The 17,323-nt window shown below is 50.2% G+C and overlaps 1 protein-coding gene across 3 annotated transcripts in view; it reads right to left on the reverse strand.

Moving 5' to 3' along the window:
• Positions 1–17,323, reverse strand: part of NOS1 (nitric oxide synthase 1) — a 228,813-nt gene that overhangs the window by 110,861 nt on the left and 100,629 nt on the right. For all 3 annotated transcript variants that reach the window (XM_032240963.1, XM_032240971.1, XM_032240980.1), the window contains exon 2: positions 9,266–10,412. In XM_032240963.1, the coding sequence (XP_032096854.1) occupies positions 9,266–9,990 (725 nt within the window). In that variant the 5' untranslated portion in view covers positions 9,991–10,412. The remainder of the gene's footprint in view (positions 1–9,265; positions 10,413–17,323) is intronic.

A 17,323-nucleotide genomic window follows, 5' to 3' on the forward strand; every position in this document is an offset into this window, starting at 1 on the left:
AGGAAATGAGTGCTCCTCAAGAGCCGCCAGGGAGGAACACCATCCTGCTGATACCTTAATTTGTATCAGCCAGTGAGACCACTTCAGACTTAAGACTGTCAGAATGATAAGGGAATAAAGGTGTATTACTTTCAGCCATCAAGTGTGGGGTGATTTGTTATGCAGCCATAGGAAGCTGATACAATGAGTGAATGGGGATGGGGACAGGGATGACGGGAGGATGACTGATGGGCTCACACGCGTGTCCAACCTCTCGGCCCACCACTCTCTCTCCACTCACTATGCTCAAGCGCCTCCAGCGTTCTTTCTGTCCTTTGCACGCCCCAGCCTTGTTCCTGTCTCAGGGCCTTTGCTCCTGCAGCACCCTCTTCCCAGCCTCCCAGAGTGCTGGGATTATAGGCGTGAGCCTATTTATTTTTGATTCCTTGTTTCTGATAGGATTCTCCGAGCGCAGAAGTTCACCGTGGGATCCCCAGGGCTGAGTACAGTATCGGGGCAGAATGGATGCTCAGTAAACATTCATTCCATGAAAGACGGTGAGAAGCCCCCCGGTTCCCCATCATTTCTGGTGGGCAGGCAGGCTTATCCCATAGCTCTTCCTCAGAATAAAGGGCTGGGTACCCTCCGACGAGACGGCAGAGACACAGATGAAGAGAGAGTTCAAAGTGAGCGTAATTCCCCAGGGAAGGGTGGATGGGGACTGCTTACGTTCAAGGGGGCAAGACGAGAATGAAAGTGGGCTTGGTTCCTTCGCTGAAATTTGTCCCAGCAGAGAGATTCCAAGATCTGAGAGACATCAAGCACAGCCTGGGAGAAGTGCTTCTGACTCAGACAATCCTGGAATCAACACTGTCGTTGGTCATGCTGAGGTCAGTTCTAATGGAGATCTCTAACTAGCATGAGTCCTCTGAGCAAAAACACAGCCAGTCAGTCACCTTCCCTGCTGTAGAGAAAGCCATGGGGAAACAGACTTCCGTCCCTCCCTCCCTCCTTCTTTCCCTTCCTCCTTCCTTCCTTTCTCCTTCCTTCTCTCCCTCTCCTTCCTCCTTCCCTCCCTCCTTCCTTCCCTCCTTTCTTCCTTCTCTCCATCTCTCCTCCCCTCCTTCCCTCCCTTCTTTTCTCTCCCTCCCTCCTTCCTTTCCTTCCTTCCCTCCCTCTCTCCTTCCTTTCCTCTCTCCTTCTTCCCTCCCTCCTTCCCTCCCTTCCCTCCTCCCTTCCCTCTATCCTCCCTTCCTTTTCTTCCTTTCTTCCCTCCCTCCCTCCTTCCTCTAAGGCCTACCCTGGGGTTAAGCTTGGAAGTAAATAATGGGGGTTCAGAGAGGACTAAAATGTGGCACTTAAATGCTGAGGCCGTGGGTGGGAACCAGCCTTGGATAAAGGGTGGAGTTTTTCACCATGACTATTTCCCTCCAATTCCTCTCCTCAAATAAACTCCATCAAGCACTAAACCGGAAGAACCAGAGATGACCCAGGAGAATGGGTTGGGTTTCAAGATGATGGAGGAAAGGGCATGAGGACCCCAGAGCAAATGAAGGGGCCCTTCCATAAATGGGGGAGTCCCTCGTCTTGACTGAATGAAGCTGTGTCTTGGGCATCTCAATGCCAGGCATCCCTCAGGGTGACCTGCATTTGCTACAACAGGCCAGGGGCACTTTCTTTAGTAGATGGCACCCAAGGCCTCAGTTTCCCTTTCAGACTCTGAGAAAATATTCCAGTGTCTTCAGAAATCTGATGGCTAGAAGCCAAGTATACTGTGGCCAACAGTGCAATCCAGAAAGTCATTAAAGGTCAAGAGTATGAGTGGGGTCAAGTTCTGGCTTTGCTACTTGCTAGCTGTGTGATCTGGGACAAGTGACCATACCTCTCTGAGCCTTGGTTTCTCCATCAGGAAAACAAAGTACTGTGCAGAGAGAACATAGAGACTGTAGCATGGAGCGAGACTCACTTGGAGTGCTCCACAGAGACTGACCAGCCTAATACTTATGACACTTAGGCTTGCCACAGAAGGAGTTTTCTTCTCTGCCCCCAACAACTGAGCTGATTCTCTGGAGTTGAAAGTGACTTCTGTTCCTCCAGCCACATTCTCTTGCCTAGTGTCTGTCTGTCTATCTATCTATTTATTTGAGACAGAGTCTGGCTCTGTCACCCAGGCTGGAGGGCAGTGGCATGATCTTGGCTCACTGCAACCTCTGCCTCCCGGGTTGAAGCGATTCTCCTGCCTCAGCCTCCCAAGTAGCTGGGACTACAGGCGCATGCCACCACGCCTGGCTATTTTTTTTTTTGTATTTTTAGTAGAGGCGGGATTTTGCCATGTTGGCCAGGCCGGTCTTAAACTCCTGACCTCAAGCGATCCACCCGCCTCAGCCTTCCAAAGTGCTGGGATTACAGGTATGAACCACTGCACCCGGCCTGTCCCTTTAATTCTAGACACTCACTATGAGGCTTCTAGGTAGAACGAGGAGAGCATCCTGCTGGTGCTGTGTGACCCTGGGGAAGTTATTTGCCTCTCTGAGCCTCTTCCTCGTCTATGAAAATAGGCTGAAACCACACATCCTGCTTATGGAGCAGAATTCACACACTCTCGAAAGAGGTTGACAGCTGCTGAGAAGGGACTTTGCAAGGGACCGAGTGCCCCACAGGTGGGAGGGGCTATCAGAGCGCAGGGTGAGGCTGACCTGCCGGTCCAGATGGACGCTGGACTGGGGACCTTGGCCTCTTTGGAACCCTCCTTCAGGGCAGCAAGCTGAGTAACCTGGATATTCTGACATGCAGCATTTTAAAGTGACCGCTCCAGCCAGTCACAGTGGCTCACGTCTGTAATCCCAGCACTTTGGGGGGCTGAGGTCAGTGGATGGTTTGAGGCCAGGAGTTTGAGATCCGTCTGGGCAACATGATAAAACCCTATTTCTAAAAAAAATATTTAAAAACTGGCTGGGCATAGTCTCAGTTACTTGGGAGGCTGAGGTGGGAGGATTGCTTCAGCCCAGGAGGTAGAGGTTGCAGTGAGCCATAATGGCGCCACTGCACTCCAGCCTGGGCTGCAGAGCAAGACTCTGTCTCTAAATAAATAAATAAATAAGTGACTGCATTCAAGTACAGAAAGTGCCGAAGCTTTCGGATTCACTGACTTCCTTCCTCAAACCCCCCTGTACTGCTGCCAGCACCTGCTGGGGCCACCTTCCTCCTGGGATGAAGGGATAAGACTGTCTTTAAACATCACTTCTCCCTCAAATAAATGTCACCATCCCAAAACTACAGGGACACCCCATGAGGGAACGGAAGAGATGCGGCAGGCGATTAAGTCTGTTTCCAAGCCGGGTGCAGTGGCTCACACATGTAATCCCAGCACTGTGGGAGGCCGAGGTGGGTGGATCACCTGAGGTCAGAAGTTCAAGACCAGCCTGGCCAACATGGAGAAATCCTGTCTCTACTAAAAATACAAAAAGTAGCCGGGCATGATGGTGGGTGCTGTAATCCCAGGTATTTGGGAGGCTGAGGGAGAGAATTGCTTAAACCCTGGAGGCAGAGGTTGCAGTGAGCTGAGATTGTGCCACTGCACTCCAGCCTGGGCGACAGAGCGAGACTCTGTCTAAAACCTTAAAAAAAAAAAAAAAAAGGATGCTTCCAAGGGGAAAGAAGGAAAATGGCGACAACAGAGCAAGAGAGACAGGCACTGCTGAGAAGCAGTTATGGTTCCTGCCGCAGCTCGGCTCCCCGACTGGCGGGTGTGCCCTGGATCTGGGGCTCTGGGCCAGGTAGGCTTCAACGTCACCCAAGCCAGTGGGCTGGTGACTTCTCTCAGTATCCAGATGCCAGTGCTAACGCCCACCCCAGAATGCAACCTGGATGGAGAGGTCACAGGGAGGATAAGCATTTTCCAGGCAGCCGTGTGCTCTAAGGGGCTTGAGTCAAGCCAGGTCTTCCAGTCTCAAGAGTGACCCCCAAGAACGTTCTCTCTTTGGGCTTCCAATTCCTGACTTGGGACACTGACTCCTAAAGAGGACCTTATTTCAGCCCCTAGGAGGCCATTTGGCAACTTGTGGAGGAAGTTTTGGTTGTTACAAGGATGGAGGTGGGGGTGCCCCTGGCATTGTAGTGGGTGGCAGGTGGCATTGGGGTGGTGGCCATCCTGCAACACCAGGGACACGAGGGAAGAGGGTCCCGCATGCCACATGATCTCCGGGACTTCACACATATAAAAGGCAAGCTTATATTCCTGGGGCGAGATCCCAACTCTCTCTCATATAAATATGGCTTTCAAGCAGACTGAATTGTCCATGCATGGAGCTATTGGGTCAATGAAGGAAAGACTGATTTACCCATTGTTTTATCAGGAGTCATTCACCATTTAGGAAAATTGTATCACCAAGGCGACGCTGCTCATGACATTTGAGTTGCCAAAACAACACACCTGTGTCAGTCTGCTTTTGACGCCGCTGTGTTTGCAGCCATTCTATGTTTAGGAGCAAACATCTGACCATTCCAGTGTGATCGTGCCTGAGCGCTGTTATGTTGAATTACAGGTTTTTGAAATTATAAGTTACTTTTATGAGGTCCTCTTTATAGGTAATAGCATTATATTAGATTTTAAACATATGAAATGTGGTAGGTTATATGATCCATGAATTAGCATCCAGTTAGTAAAGACATTTAAAAATATGTGTTAAGAAATGGGGGTGCTGGTTGGGTATGGTGGTTCACTCCTGTAATCCCAGCACTTTTGGAGGCCAAGATGGGCACATCACCTGAGGTCAGGAGTTTGAGATCAGCCTGGCCAACATGGTGAAACCCTGTCTCTACTAAAAATACAAAATCAGCCAGGTAATACAAAATACAAAAATTATCCCAGATACTGAGGAGGCTGAGGCAGGAGAATCGCTAGAACCCAGGAGGCGGAGGTTGTCATGACGGAGATTGTGCCACTGCACCCCAGCATGGGTGACAGGGCGAGACTCTGTCTCAAAAAAAAAAAAAAAAAAAAAAGAAAGAAACTAACAAACAAAGAAATAAATGGGGGTGCTTTGAGTCGAGTCCAAGCCATTGAGCTAGGGGAACATGCACAATTTTTAAATATCACTCATCCTTAGAACTGCTCACCTAAGTGGCTTCCACAGAGCCCTGCACTTGCTCTAAGTCACCTTCTCCAGACCTTTTCTCTCCTCTGAAGTAGGTTTTTTGGCTGCTTTTAGGCAAACCACCTCATCATGGTCACAGTTGAGATGGGTGACTAGTGGGAGGACTGCAAGGGGTGAGGGAAGTTGAGAGCTTGGATGCAGCCTCTTTGAGTTGAAAAAATAGGTCTGCAGGGGCAGCACTCCATGTCAGGCTGGCTTATGCCTCCCTCATCCTTGGGGAAACAAAGGCAGGAGACTGCTTCCCTGAGATGGCGTTTGGAGAAGAGCCCCTTGGTGCCTGGTGACCGCAAGGTTTCCCATGAAGTCCTCCCTGTCACACCCAAGCCTAGAGTTGTGCACCAAGCCTCGAGTCCCAGACTGTCGGCTGGGGGAGAGGATCAAACGAGATCCCTGGAGGGAAAGGACCCAGCTTTCAGTTCTGGAAGGGAGGGTGCACTGAGATTCTCTAGGGGACTTTACTACCATGTCACATGCAGAGATTCAGACTCCTGGGGTTCTGGGGGTGTGGCTGAAATAGAATCCCTGGGAATTCTGATACTAACCCCATCCATGCCTACCCCATGCCCAGCTGAGAACTGCGATCAAGTGCATGGGACATTAGATATGACTGGGATTCAGCTGACCATGGGGAGGCGATTCTGCATATATAAGGTAAGACAGAGCTCCCATACAAGGTAAGAGAGAGCTCCCATTCCACATTGGTCCACATTGGTGCTGCTCTTAGGAGAGGGAGCACTGAGGGACAGCGAGGGTGCTGGAGGATTGGGAGGCAGAGGTGGTACCTGGGGCAGCCTTTCAGGAGGGACACTTCCCAAAGCCTCCTGGCAAATAAGGCCAATGCCTTCCATTCTGGATCCTACAGCTGCCTTAGGATTTAACTCCATGGCAGGAGCTGGACTGCTGGGAGACACAGCAAGGCCTCAAGATGCCACCTCCACTCGATGTGCTGCTGGGGGAACCCCGGGCAGTGGCATCTCCCTGAGGCCCAGGTTCCAGCCTGGGAAGACTCCTGAGCTAGTTCTAAGTGAGCCAGGCTTCAAACCTCCCCCCGCCAGCAGAATCCCGAAGACTGATCCTGGCCACCCACTCTGGAAATGGACATCGAGTGCCACAGAGTTCCTCACATATGCATCTACCCCACTGAGACACCACATCATGTCCTTTGTATTGGGACCAAGACTCCTGGTCTTCCTTCTCCTGGGGATAGGGACCAAAGCTGCAGGGAGGACTCCAGCCTGTCCCCAGGGAATGTACAGAGGAAAAAAGGAGTAGGTTGGAGGGAAAGGGCTGAAAGGGAGGCCCTTGTTTCCTCTCTGCCCAGGGACTTGTGATGGAGCCCCTGTCTTACTCCTTGGGGGGCTCTGGCGTCTCACTGGAATTGGCCCCATTTTTGTCCAGGTGGGAAAAGTTAGGAAAACTCTGAGATGCACTGGGAGGCTGAGGTGGGCTGCCACAGACTAAGGGGCTGCCAGAGGGGATTTTGGGAGGAAGACTGCATCCCACACAGCTCCTCAAACACGCCAAGCACACTCCTACCTCAGGACCTTTGCACAAACTATTCTCTCTACCTGGAATGCTCATCCCTTCTCCCGCCCCCTAGAAAGTTGCCAGACTCCCTCTCTCCCTTCCTTCAGGTAATTAATTAATTAATTATGAGATGGAATCATGCTCTGTGGCTCAGGCTGGAGTGCCGTGGTGCGATTTCGGCTCACTGCAACCTCCTCCTCCCAGGTTCAAGAGATTCTCCTGCTTCTGCCTCCCTAGTAGCTGGGATTACAGGCACCCACCACCATGTCTGGCTAATTTTTGTATTTTTAGTAGAGATGGGGGTTTCACCATGTTGGCCAGGTTGGTCTCGAACTCCTGACCTCAGGTGATCTGCTTGCCTCAGCCTCCCAAAGTGCTGGGATTATAGGCGTGAGCCACCTCGTCCAGCTGTCCTCCGGGTATTTAAATGTGGCCTTCCTAGTGAGACCTGCCCCAGCCTCCCTATTTAAAAGTCCCCATTCTCAATACTTCTGATTCCTTCCCCGCTTTCTTTCTTTTTCTTCTCTTTCCTTGTTTTTGTTTCTGTTTTGAGAAGGCGTCTCACTTTGCTGCCCAGGCTGGAGTGTAGTGGCACAATCTCAGCTCACTGCAACCTCCACCTCCTGGGTCCAAGTGCTTCTCCTGCCTCAGCCTCCTGAGTAGCTGGGACTACAGGCGTGTGCCATCATGCCCGGCTAATCCCTTCCCTGCCTGCTTTATCTTCTTTACATCTATCCCTAACAGACGGTCGTGCATCGCTTAACGATGGGGACACATTCTGAGAAATGCATCATTAGGCAATTTAGTCATTGTGGGAACATCATAGAGTGCACTTACACAAACCCGGATGGGAGTGCCTACTCCACGCCTAGGCTCTATGGTGTAGCCCACTGCTCCCAGGCTACCACCTGTACGGCATGTTACTGTATGAAATGCTGCAGGCAACTGTAACACAATTGTAAGCATTTGTGTATCTAAACATATCTAAACATGGAAAAGGTACAGTAACCATACAGTTTCATAATCTAACGGCACATATGTGGCCCTTTGATGACCAAGACGTTGTTACGCATCTGTAGCGCATGACCTTACTACATATTTTATTTATTTATCTTGTTTATTGCCAGTCCTCCCCACTGTACTGTAAGCTCCCTGATGGCAGGGGATTTGTTGATTTCATTCATTGCTGTACCCTAGAGCGTAGGACAGTGCCTGACACACAGGAGGTCCTCAGTGAACATTGGTTAAATGAGTGAATGCAGGGACCTGGGGAGCTACCTTAATCCAGGCCCCTAGGTTGTGGGGGGTGGAAGGTTCCTGAAGGTCTCTAACTGCTCTGAGGACACTTTGGGGTTCTTGGGGAGAGGGCTGGGAAATCTTGGCCTGGATTTTTTGGTGGTCCCAGACTGAGCCTCCCTCTGGGTATGCCTGGACCCACCCTGGCAGCAGCGGGGGCTGTAGCATCAGTGCCAGACCTAAGATGCGAATGGAAGGGGGACGAATAAACTCCTCTCTGTGTTTAATCTCCTCTCCCATTATTCTGTGACCACTGGCCCAGCTGCCGATTTCTCCCCAGAGAAGGAGCTAGCATCACCGCTCTGATGCCAGCTCTCTTCCCGCAGAGAATCGAAAACATTAATCTGGGCAAACATAGAGGGCTGGTCTCCAGTTCTTTCAGTTCTAGTCCCACCTCCCACATAATCCCAGCAAGACTGTCGTTTTTGGGAACTGGGGCCACTTCTAGACTTTGATTTCCTTCTCCTCGTCTGGAATTTTCCACATCCTGGACTGGCCGTAATGAGAAAGCTGGCTTAGGCTAAGGGCTGCCCCGGGCTCAGCTCTTCCCTCCTGCCTTCCAGGGGCTTTCACAGAGCCACACATGCCAGGGTGCCATGCACACATGCCTCCTACTTGCTAGGCAACCTCAGGAGGGCAACCTCCACTCTAAGCCCTGGTCTTCTCACTTGTGAAACAGAGATTGCAAAAATGCAACTAGGGTTCCTGGAGGGTTACAGGAGATAAAGATGAGAAGACCACACTGTCGGCTACCATGATGATGAATTCCTTCTGGGTTTTGTGACAAGAGAAGCATTCTAGAAGCTATGCCCACCGGCCTCTTGCAAATGTAATTTAATTAATTACTTAATTTTTTTGAGATGGAGTCTCTCTCTGTCGCCAGGCTGGAGTGCAGTGGCACAATCTTGGCTCACTGCAACATCCACCTCCCTGGTTCAAGCAATTCTCCTGCCTCAGCCTCCCGAATAGCTGGGATTACAGGCACCTGCCATCATGCCCAGCTAATTTTTGTATTTTTAGTACAGACAGGTTTCACTATGTTGGCCAGGATGGTCTCGATCTCCTGACCTTATGATCTGCCCACCTCAGCCTTCCAAAGTGCTGGGATCATAGGCGTGAGCCACTGCACCCAGCCGCAAATGTAATTTTAAGCAAAAATCAAGGCAGGGTCAAATGGGTATGCAAATACAGGTGTCTGAGACAGCCCCAGTTGGCTTCTGGGCTATGAGGCTGAGTCTCAGTGGATGCACATGCACACACAAGCACATATGTGCGCGCACACACACATACCCCACTGTGGAGCTTACCTGTCCACCTGGATTCCCATATCTTTCATCTCTGCCTTGGCAGGTGCCCCTCCCTTGACTCCTCTGCTTCCACTGGTGAGAAGGCTCAGCACAGGCTCTATCTCCTTGAGCAGTTCATTGTTCTCCCCTTTGCCTTGGAGACCAACCCTGGCTGCTTTCATCGCAGGGTCCTGGCCTGGGGGCCTGGGGGCCAGGCCGTTGGCATGAGGGAGTGAGCCGGCCTCCCGCCCATCATCTTGGGCATGCTGAGGCCCATTCCCTGGCCCTGAGGCTCCATCCACTGCTAGGGGCTGTTCTTTGCCGGCTGCTGGCTGGTGCGACAGATCCACGGCTTTGGTGGGGGGACCCAGGGGCTGGGTCACCCGGATGGTCTTGGGGGTCCCGTCACCCGTAAAGGTGGTCTCCAGATGTGTGGTGAAGCCTTCAGGGCCCCTCAGAATGAGGACCACGTGGGTCTCGGAAGCAATGCCTCTGAGTACCTCCAGGGCGCTGTCATAGCTCAGGTCCACCAAGGGCCGGCCGTTGACTGCGAGAATGATGTCTCCGGCCTGGATAAGGCCGCTCTGCTCTGCAGCACCCCCTCGAATCAGGTCGGAGATGATCACGGGCGGCTTACTGACCCGCTCCTTCACCAGGAATCCCAGGCCCCCAACTTTGCGTTTGAAGAGACGAACAGAAATGACATTGGGCTGGATTTGCTGAACACCGAACATGTGATCCTCCATGGTCACCGGCTTCCACGGGCCCTGTCTGAAGACCTCACGATGTCAGGCCAAGACGACTTCACCAGGAGGAGCCAGGCTTCAGGCTACACTGAGAGCAGGAGCTGGGGTGACAGGTGCTGACAAGGCTTCAGCCCTCTCTGTCTTTGACGTCAACTCAGCGTCACCCACTCATTGCTGGTGGCCCGTTGGTGGCATGATTTCCTGCGTCTGCCTCTCTCCTTATTCTCTAAGGAAGCGATGGTTGACCAGGCAGACGTCAGGAGGGGCCGTGGGACGTGTCCCTAAACCACAGGTCAGGCAGAGTGGGGAGGAGATGCGTCTGGTGGCTGTGTCTAGAAGTGACGCATGATAGATGTGAACTATTCTCTGGATGTCTTCATTGCCAGCCTGTTAGATGTGGATCAGATCTGAGGCATCATGAGCTGGAGAGGAGGAACAGGAAGGGGATGAAAAGAAGGGAAAAAGAGAGATTGAAGTAGAGTGCCCAACACTACCTTCAAAACTAATATAGAAAATGCAGCTAATTGACAAAGTCTAGCCACAAGACACCCCAGAATTTCAAGCCAACCTAGAAACAAAATCCTTCTTTCTGGAGGGGACACCTTTCCCAGTTAGCTGCAAATTACCTAGTTGTATTTCCTTGATCAAAGCCCTTTGGGACCAAAGGGTCTCCCTGGGCAAACCACGGAGAATCAGCCCCAGAAATCAAATAAGAATAAGAAGACGTCTCTTATCTCGTTCCCACCATGAGAAGTCATCAGACCGACTTGCCAAGCAGCCTAGTTGCTCTCCACGTTTGGTATTCATTTTCCATCCATAGCTCAGGAGCTCAGCTGGTACAGATCTTTGGGTTTTCTGTTCCAGCCACTCCCCAAGGCCCAGTGGAATGGGAACGACCCTGCCTTCCATGGACCCAATGATGGGGAATGTTAATTGGCCTTCGTAACCATTTTTGTCATTCTTAGCTTGTTCCATGTTCAGAAGGACAGGCTTAGTCACACTATAAACATAAATACCAAGAAGATGAGTCCACACAAAATTGTGGAAGACACTTGGGCTCCACAGACAGCTGAAAACCTGATAGAGAAAGCTTAGGAAGAGTAGACTTTATCCCCCTAAAGGTAGCATAGGAACATTGGAGGTGCTCAATGAATATCTGTTGACTGAAGAAGAAGAAAACCCCAAAGACAAAACATGGCAGACACGTTTTGAGCACGTTCCCCCTTAACCTATATTTTTAATTTCTCCTTTGATCCTCAAAATAACCCCTCAATAGAAGAGGAAAGGGAAGCTTGGGAAGGTTCTGTAAGTTGTCAAAGGTCACACAGAGAATAATGGCAGGGGAGGATTTGACCTTGAGCCTGAGCTTTTAAACTTATACTCTAGCTCTTTCAAATTTACATTCTGGGACAGGTGTGGTGGCTCACGCCTGTAATTCCACCACTTTGGGAGGCTGAGGTGGGAGGATTGCTTGAGCCCAGGAGTTTGAGACCAGCCTGGGCAACATAGCAAGACCCTGTCTCTATTTATTTAAAAAAGAAAAATCAGGCCGGGTGTGGTGGTTCATGCCTGTAATCCTAGCACTTTGGGAAACCAAGGCAGGCAGATGGATCACTTGACGTCAGGAGTTCAAGACCAGCCTGGTCAACATGGTGAAACCCCATCTGTACTAAAAATACAAAAATTAGCCAGGTGTGGTGGCGGTTGCCTGTAATCCCAGGTACTCAATAGGCTGAGGCATGAGAATCACTGGAACCCAGGAGGCGGAGGTTGCAGAGTGAGCTGAGATCATACCATTGTACTCCAACCTGGGCAACAGAGTGAGAATCTGCCTCCAAACAAACAAACAAAATGAATCAAATTTCTATTCTAGTTATTTTCAAAATGCTGACATCTTCTAAGTCACTGACTCCCTCAGGCTCAAAGAAATGGGGTCTAGTTGAGGTACCAAAGGCCAACAGGGGCCCCAGCTGGGGATGCTGTGGCCCAGGTGAGGGGCGAGGAACTGTGGCATGTGCCCACGGGGCCACACACATGCAGTGTGGCACGTCTGGGGTGGGGCAGGTGATCTGTGGGTGTGGGTAGGGTGGAAAGTAGCCTCCCATCCCTACCCGTGATTATTAGTTTGTTCCAAGTTCAAAAAGATAGGTTTGGTCACACTACAAACATCAATACCAGCAAGATGGGTAAGGGGACATCAGAGAACCCCTCTATCTCTTTCCCTACCCCCCACTCAAGTGCAACTTCCATCTGTGTCCCAAAGCCCCTTCCTGCCAGCATCCTCACCACACTTCAGCACCAGAAGGGAGCCCCCATCTGCCATGACTAACAAAGTGACACTCACTTCCTCGTTCCCCTTTTAGCGACTTCCCAGGGCTGAGGCAGCTGACAAGCTCCTGCTGCCCCTGAGAGCAGGAGATGGGTGCAGAGACCCCTCCCAGAAGGGGGCACCACCTCCTAGATCCCCTCAACGGCAGGGGGGTAATTAGCAAGTTCAGCCTCCCCTTCGCAGCCTACCTTACGGAACTCCACCAGCCCCTCTGTGTGGGTGAGGGAATTATGAATCCCCGGGCCCAGCCCGGGATGCGTTCTCCATCTGGTGTGGCTCTGTGTATGTGTTTCTCTCTGTGTATTCATGCATCGCCTGCATGCTGTGTCACTTCTCTGCTGTGTGTGGCCCAGGTGTGACCGGCCGAGTATCTTTTGGCATCTTGCTGCTGGGGTTCTGGTTTGCAGGGAAACCCTTCGAGCACTGCTGTGCCCTTCCTCACTGGGAAGAGTCGCTCTCCTCTCTCCTTGCATCCTTAACCCTCCTGAGCCCCACATCCTCCAGGTACCCAACCCCGGATGCTCATTGTTTGGTTGGCAGCAGAGAAAACCAGGACCTCCAGAGCTTTCTTGAGCATCCCGTTTGGCATTAGGACTCCGTTCTTTAATGAAAGGAGCAACCAGAAGGCCGTCTTTTGGGGAGGCAAGGTCCCTAAGCTCACTCCTCCAGGCTCTGGCTTGGGCAGAGACGGAAATTAGTCTTTGGTGTACTTTGTTTAAGGAGAACAGAAACGAAGCAATTCGCAAAGGCCCTTGGCCATTCTCAGCGCGTTCCCCTCTCTTTCTCTGCTGCTTCGCAGAATCAGGGAGGGCTCTGGGCTGGTTCTTGGGAACTGGTGTGCTATTTCTCTCTCACACCTTGGTGGTAGAAAGGAAACTGGATCTTTGCAAGGGGGTGGAAAGAAGCTGGGCTGGGGAGAGGCAGGTGTATTTTTTGTCTGCTGAGAGACAAAGACAGACAGAGAGAAAGGGAGATAGCAAGCTCTGGGTCTGAGTTCTGGGTTCTGAGGATTCTTCATTTTCGATCATTACCTTCTTTTTTTTTTTTTTTTTTTGAGACAGAGTCTCACTGTCACCAAGGCTAGAGTGCAATGGTACAATCTCAGCTCACTGCAATCTCTGCCTCCCAGATTCAAGCAATTCTCTAGCCTCAGCCTCCCAAGTAGCTGGGATTACAGCTACTTGGGTGCCCACCACCATACCCATCTAATTTTCTATTTTTAGTAGAGATGGGGTTTGCCATGTTGGCCAGGCTGGTCTTGAACTCCTGACCTCAAGTGATCCACCTGCTTCATCCTCCCAAAGTTCTGGGATTACAGGCATGAACCATCGCATCTGGCCGTCAATCATTATCTTAATAACAGTTCCACAACACTTTCTCTGTCTCCTTTTCCTCCCGCAAAACATCCTCATCTACTATCACATTTTTCATCCTTGTCCTGACCAACTTCAGGTTTGGTTGTCTCCTGATTTTATAGATGAAGAAATTAAGTTGCTATAAGGACACCCGCTTGTCCTGGTTTTTGAATGTTTAGTTTCCATGAGGCTCCATAGGGACAGCCGGCCACCTGCTGCCCAATGGAAGAGTTTTAAGGTCCTTCCTGGCTCTATCCCAGTACTTCCGGGTGAGTTCTTTATTTTCTCTGAACCTCAGTTCCCTGATCTGTAAAATGGGTCATTTGTAATCACCACGTCTCTGAGTCACAGACAGGGTTAAATGAACAGTAAATGCAGGGAACTTGGCAACGTCACAGAGTAGTGACTGCTCAGAAAAATGGCTTCCTATTATTGTTATGTGATATATAACGATTCGGACTTCCTGGCTTTTAATTCAGCGCACTTCTACTCGATCACGTCCAGCCAAAGGTCCTTCAGGCGCCATCTAGAAGGGGGCCTCCCCTTGAAATCACACCAAGGCATCTCACGCCGGTCTGGGTGGGGGACACCGTCTACGTAGAGACAGTTGCTGGATAGAATCGTCTGACAACCCTGCCTCCACCCGCGGGAGCTGGGATTTGAAACAAATCACATATGCATCTTTGCCAGGGTCTATACCATGGAAACAATACTTGGATCCAAGCCTCATTCAAGTAGCTCACTGGCTTCGGGTGCATTTATTTCATTTACCTTGCTGCGAGGAAATCAGTAGCTGACTACTAGGGATGGCTGCCAGTGAGAGGAAGGAAGCCCAAACAGGCCAGCGTCTCTACTCCCTCCTCTCTGTGCGACCTTGGGCAAGCCCCTCTCCACCCTGAACCTCGTTTCTGCAACTGAAGGAAAAGTAACAACAGCAGCCTCCAGTGGTTGAGAGCTTACTGTGTGCTAAGCATTGGGGGTTTTATTTAATTGCTACAGACGCCATAGGAAGTATTATTTTTTGTTTTTTGAGAGACAGGGTCTTACTATGTTGCCCAGGCTGGTCTCAAACTCTGTGCCTTAAGTGATCCTCCTTAGTCTCCCAAGTAGCTAAGACTACAGGTGCATGCCACCACACCCAGCTAGTTGTTTTTATATTTGTAGAGACAGGGTCTCACTATGTTCTTGAACTCCTGGCTCAAGTCATCCTCCTGCCTGGGCCTCCTAAGTTGCTGTGTCTACAGGCATGAGCCTTCATGCTGGGCCTTGTAAGTGCCATTTTTATTTGCACCTTATGGATGCATGAGACAGATGAGGTTCAGGGATGTAAATCAAGGAAGTAGTTCTGGGTCTAAGTGAGAGGGTTCTGAGTGCTCTCTGTGGTCAGTCACAGTCCTGAAAACAATCTCACAACGCTATGCCTCCCTCCTTTTCCTCCACAAAGCACATCCTCATCTGTGGATCTGGGTCATATTCGACTGCCCCCATTTTATAGATGAAAAAGCAAAGCTCCTAAGGGACGCCTGCTGGCCCTGGTTTGCCCGTGCTCTCCATTTTTAGCATTGAAGGATGAAGAATATTTGAATGAAGAGGAGCCACCAAGCCTATCTAGTCTAGCTTCCTCATTCAGAAATGAGAAAATGCAGCCAGGCGCAGTGGCTCATGCCTGTAACCCTAGCACTTTGGGAGGCCGAGGCAAATGGATCACCCAAGTTTGGGAGTTCAGCCTGACCAACATGGAGAAACCCCATCTCTACTAAAAATACAAAATTAGCCAGGCATTGTCATGGGCTCCTGTAATCTCAGCTACTTGGGAGGCTGAGGCAGGAAAAGCACTTGAACCCAGGAGGCGGAGGTTGCGGTGAGCTGAGATAGCGTCATTGTACCTCTAGCCTGGGCAACAAGAGCAAAACTCTGTCTCCAAAAAAAAAAAAAAAAAAAAAGAAGAAGAAGAAGGAAAGAAAACAGAGGAGGCCTGGAGAAGCAAAGGGCTCATTCGACATGGACCAGCCACAGCTGAAGCGTCCAGACCTGCGCTGTCCAATATGGCAGCCGCTTGCCACACATGGCCATTGAGCACATGGATTGTGGCTGGTTCAGGTGCAATGTGCTATAAGAGCTGGCTTTCAAAGACTAGTATGAGAGGTGACAGGTACACCAGACTCTCAGAAGTCACCATTAAAGAACTTAGTCATATAATCAAACACTACCTGTTCCCCACCAAAACCTATCGAAATAAAAAAATTAAAAAAGTAAAAAAACAAAAAGCAAAGACTAGTATGAGAAAAAGAACATAAATATCTCCATGATATTTAAATATTGACTACATTTGAAATGATGCTGTTATGGATATATTGCATTAAATAAAATTACTATGAAAGTTAATTTTCCCTGTTGCTTTTCACTCTTCTTTCTTTTTTTGTCAGATAGGGTCTCACTTTGTCACCCAAGCTGGAGGGCAGTGGCATAATCTTGGCTCACTGCAGCCTCCACCTCCCAGGCCCAGTGATCCTCCCACCCCAGCCTCCTGAGTAGCTGGGACTATAGACACATGCCACCATGCCTGGCTAATTTTTGTATTTTTGTAGAGAAGAGGTTTTGCCATGTTGTCCAGGCTGGTCTTGAACTCCTGGGCTTCAGTAATCCTCCTGCCCCAGCCTCCCAAAGTACAGGAATTATAGGTAAGAGCCACTGTACCCAGCTGCTTTTTACTCTTTTTAATGTGACTTATAAAGCCAAACATTACACACGTGGCTTGCATTATATTGCCATTGGGCAATGTGGGTCTAGAGTGTGACCATTGTTCTTTCTGTAGCCTACCATCCCTGGATCTCCCCAAGATCTTACTGATAACAGCCTGGCAGAAGATACTTCTTAAAGTTTTCCCTTCTAAAAAAACCAGAAAAATGACAAAGATGGTTTGCAAATATCTCGCCACCTTTTGAAACTGAGCTCTGGGAATAGGCATGGTGGGGGTAATGTGGGGAGACAGAAAATATACCCAGAACCATATGAAGAGAGAGGTCATAGTAGTATGTCACCTGAGCTAATAGTCCAGTATCCAAAATCTTGCTTCCAAGTGTCAATTGAAATCTAACCCAGGCCTGTTGTCCCAGCCCTTTGGGAGGCTGAGGCAGGCAGATTGCTTGAGGAGTTTGAAGTCAGCCTGGATAACATAGTCATATCCCATTTCTACAAACAATACAAAAATTTGGCCAGGTGCGGTGGCTCACACCTGTAATGCCAGCACTTTGGGAGGCCAGGGCAGGATGATGACATGAGGTCAGGAGTTTCAGACCAGCCTGGCCAACATGGGGTGAAACCCTGTCTCTACTAAAAATACAAAAAAATTAGCTGGGCATGGTGGCAGGCAACTGTAATCCCAGTTGCTCAGGAGGCTGAGGCAGGAGAATGACTTGAACGCAGGAAGCGGAGGTTGCAGTGAGCTGAGATTGCACCACTGCACTCCAGCCTGGGTGACAGAGGAAGACTCTGTCTCAAAAAAAAAAAAAAACAAAACAAAAATTAGCTAGGCATGGTGACACGTGCCTGTGGTCCCAGCTATTCTGGAGACTGAGGCGGGAGGATCAATTGAGCCTGGGAGGTTGAGGCTGCAGTGAGCCAAGACAGTACCACTGCACTCCAGCCT

This window comes from Sapajus apella, unplaced genomic scaffold (assembly GCF_009761245.1).
Source record: "Sapajus apella isolate SASKATOON/1434 unplaced genomic scaffold, GSC_monkey_1.0 scaffold2, whole genome shotgun sequence".
Classification (NCBI taxonomy): Eukaryota; Metazoa; Chordata; class Mammalia; order Primates; family Cebidae; genus Sapajus; species Sapajus apella.